Source organism: Thecamonas trahens (assembly GCF_000142905.1).
Source record: "Thecamonas trahens ATCC 50062 unplaced genomic scaffold supercont1.71, whole genome shotgun sequence".
NCBI classification, from domain to species: domain Eukaryota; order Apusomonadida; family Apusomonadidae; genus Thecamonas; species Thecamonas trahens.
In genome coordinates, this window is record NW_013657609.1 from 7,981 (window position 1) to 10,411 (window position 2,431).

Below are 2,431 nucleotides of genomic sequence, written 5' to 3' on the forward strand. Positions count from 1 at the left end.
CTGCCACCTCGCTCTGATGGCCTCGACACAGTCGGCTCTCCGATCGACGATACGCGACGACGACAACGACGACGGGGCGCCCTCTGAGCGCCCAATTCTTACCTTGATCTCGTGTGTACGCGAGCTATCGAACGGCGCTCATGTACACGCGGATCACCGCGTCAATTGGCACGATGTGCTGGTACTCGAGGCTGGGACAGTAAAAGCGAGAAAAACTCAATCCGTCGAGCCAGTGGAGCGACCGCTCGGCCGGCAGCCGAGTGTGTGAGCCTATCGGCTGCCGGGAAATCGCACATGCGTATGCCACCCCCGAGTGACACATGCGGATCTGCGGCCATCCAACCACTTCAACACTGCCGCCCCCCTCCCACGCCACAACCTCCGGCACCCACTACACTACCGGCAACAGACCACCATGCCACACTTTGCAAGTGCAGTGACTGTAGCAACCCTGGCATCTACCTTGCTCCTCGCCCTTGTCCTCCCTGCTGCCGCTACACTTGATGCGGATGTTGGCCTTGGTCCAGGTGCACACCTCGTGTATGAGGCACCAATTAAGATCACTACTGGCTTCCTGCCTCCCATGTCGGGAGTGCCTACCTTTGTGGCTGGCTCTCTAGCTCCGATCAGTACCAAGCCCATGCCGCCCAGTGACATCCTCATTTCTTCGCCCATGTCAAGTCCTACCATGCTTGGCAACCAGGGCAAGAAGGCCTGGCATGTCAATCCCATCGATCTGACACACCAGACATCGGCCGCCACCTTTGGTCTCCTCTCGGCGGTCGGGCCAGATGCACACGCCATGATCGTCCTCGCCAACGTGGACGATGGCCTTGTGTACGCCAACATGTCGGCCGCCCCCGTGGGATTTTCGCAACCACTCGTGCCGGTCTATCCCGGTATCCATCCGTCGGCCCTGGTCATGACCGCCATCTCCGCCCCACATCCTGCGCAGGACTTGGTCATGGTACTGCCAGGCGAGGCAGAGAGCAGTCCGGACACTCTCGCATGGATGGCCAATACTCATGGCAGCGGGCATGAGTTGTCGACGCCCATTCCCGTCTTCTCCAACGCCAGCATGAGCCGGCCGATCCTCGCCGACGTCGACGGCGACGGCCTCGACGACGTCCTCGTCTTCAGCTCTTCATCACCTGCTGTCTGGCTTGTTCGCAACAAGGGCTCTGACGGTGGTCTCGACGCGCCAGTCCTCGTCTACCAAGGCCCGGCAGAGGCAACGGTCACCGCGATTGCCGTAGGCCATTTCCCTGGCCCTCGCGCCGACATCATCGTCGCCGTTGAAAACTCGTCCGTGCCGACTGCCTTTGTCGTCCGCGTTGTCCAGACCTCACCGATGACCTTTGTTGTCGGCGAGTACATCGCCGAGCCTGGCACAATTGGAAGCCAGGTGCCTGACATGGTCACTGTCCCGGCCCTTGTCCCAGACGGGCCCGACACGCTCATCATCTCAGCCTACACATTGGCCAAGATCTTCCAGCTGACGCCCACCGGATCGGCGGCGTGGAACCGGACCACCATCCCAAGCAAGACTGGCGCGGTTCGGCTTCTTGTCTCCAACCTCTTTGACTCGCCGTCTGCACCTGGTCGTGATCTTGCTGCCATGGGTCTCATTGCGGTCATGGCCTACCCTGCCACCAGTGTGTCGCCGCCGTCGCCTCCCGCTCCGGCCTGTCCTCCGCCACCGCCATCGTCTTCACCGCCATCGCCGCCATCGTCGCCGCCATCGCCGCCATCACCGCCGTCGCCGCACCCGCCGGCACAGGGACCCTCTACCTTCAATCCGAGCCCCACACCTATCATTCTCGCCGCAGTCGGCGCCGTCGTCGTATGCGGCCTGGTGCTCGCCATGGTCTTTATCATCCGCCGCCGTCGCAACAGCCAGCGCTTGGAGCGATCCCCTCTCCTCGGCATCAACCGCGGCGCCTAAGTAAAGCAGCTAACGGGCGGGACCGCGGCGCCTAAGTAAAGCAGCTAACGGGCGGGACCGCTTGCGGCGGCGGCATCGACGCGCGGGTCGGCTGCGAGCAAGGCAACGACGTGGTCGTGTCTGTTCTTTGCGGCCAACCGAATAGAGATGTTGTTGCTGACACACGGATCGACGCGCGGCCATGCTCGCCACTCGCAACGCGTAGTTGTTGTCTGTCGATGGATCCACAGCTGGATTCGCAAGCAGTTGCTGCACAATCCACAGCTGGATTCGCAAGCAGTTGCTGCACAATCTCGGTGTGGCCTTCCCTCGCTGCCCACGCAAAGGTGCTCTTGGTGCTCCGGGACTCGAATGCCCATGTGTTGCCAACGATCAGCTCGGCAATGTGCGTGTGCCCCTCGCGGATGGCACAATCGATGGCAAGGTCGTAGTCCCTGGCCCGGACGCTAAAGCGCGGATGGGCGAAGAGGAGCGCCAAGGTGTCGG

General features: G+C 62.1%; 1 protein-coding gene across 1 annotated transcript; it reads left to right on the forward strand.

Moving 5' to 3' along the window:
* Positions 1-688: 688 nt before the first annotated feature.
* AMSG_11125 (uncharacterized protein) lies at positions 689-1,945 on the forward strand (the record flags this gene model as incomplete). The annotated part of the gene is made up of 2 exons (XM_013897430.1): positions 689-1,657; positions 1,781-1,945. 2 exons carry the CDS (start codon positions 689-691, stop codon positions 1,943-1,945), a joined length of 1,134 nt encoding a protein of 377 aa, XP_013752884.1.
* Positions 1,946-2,431: the final 486 nt, after the last annotated feature.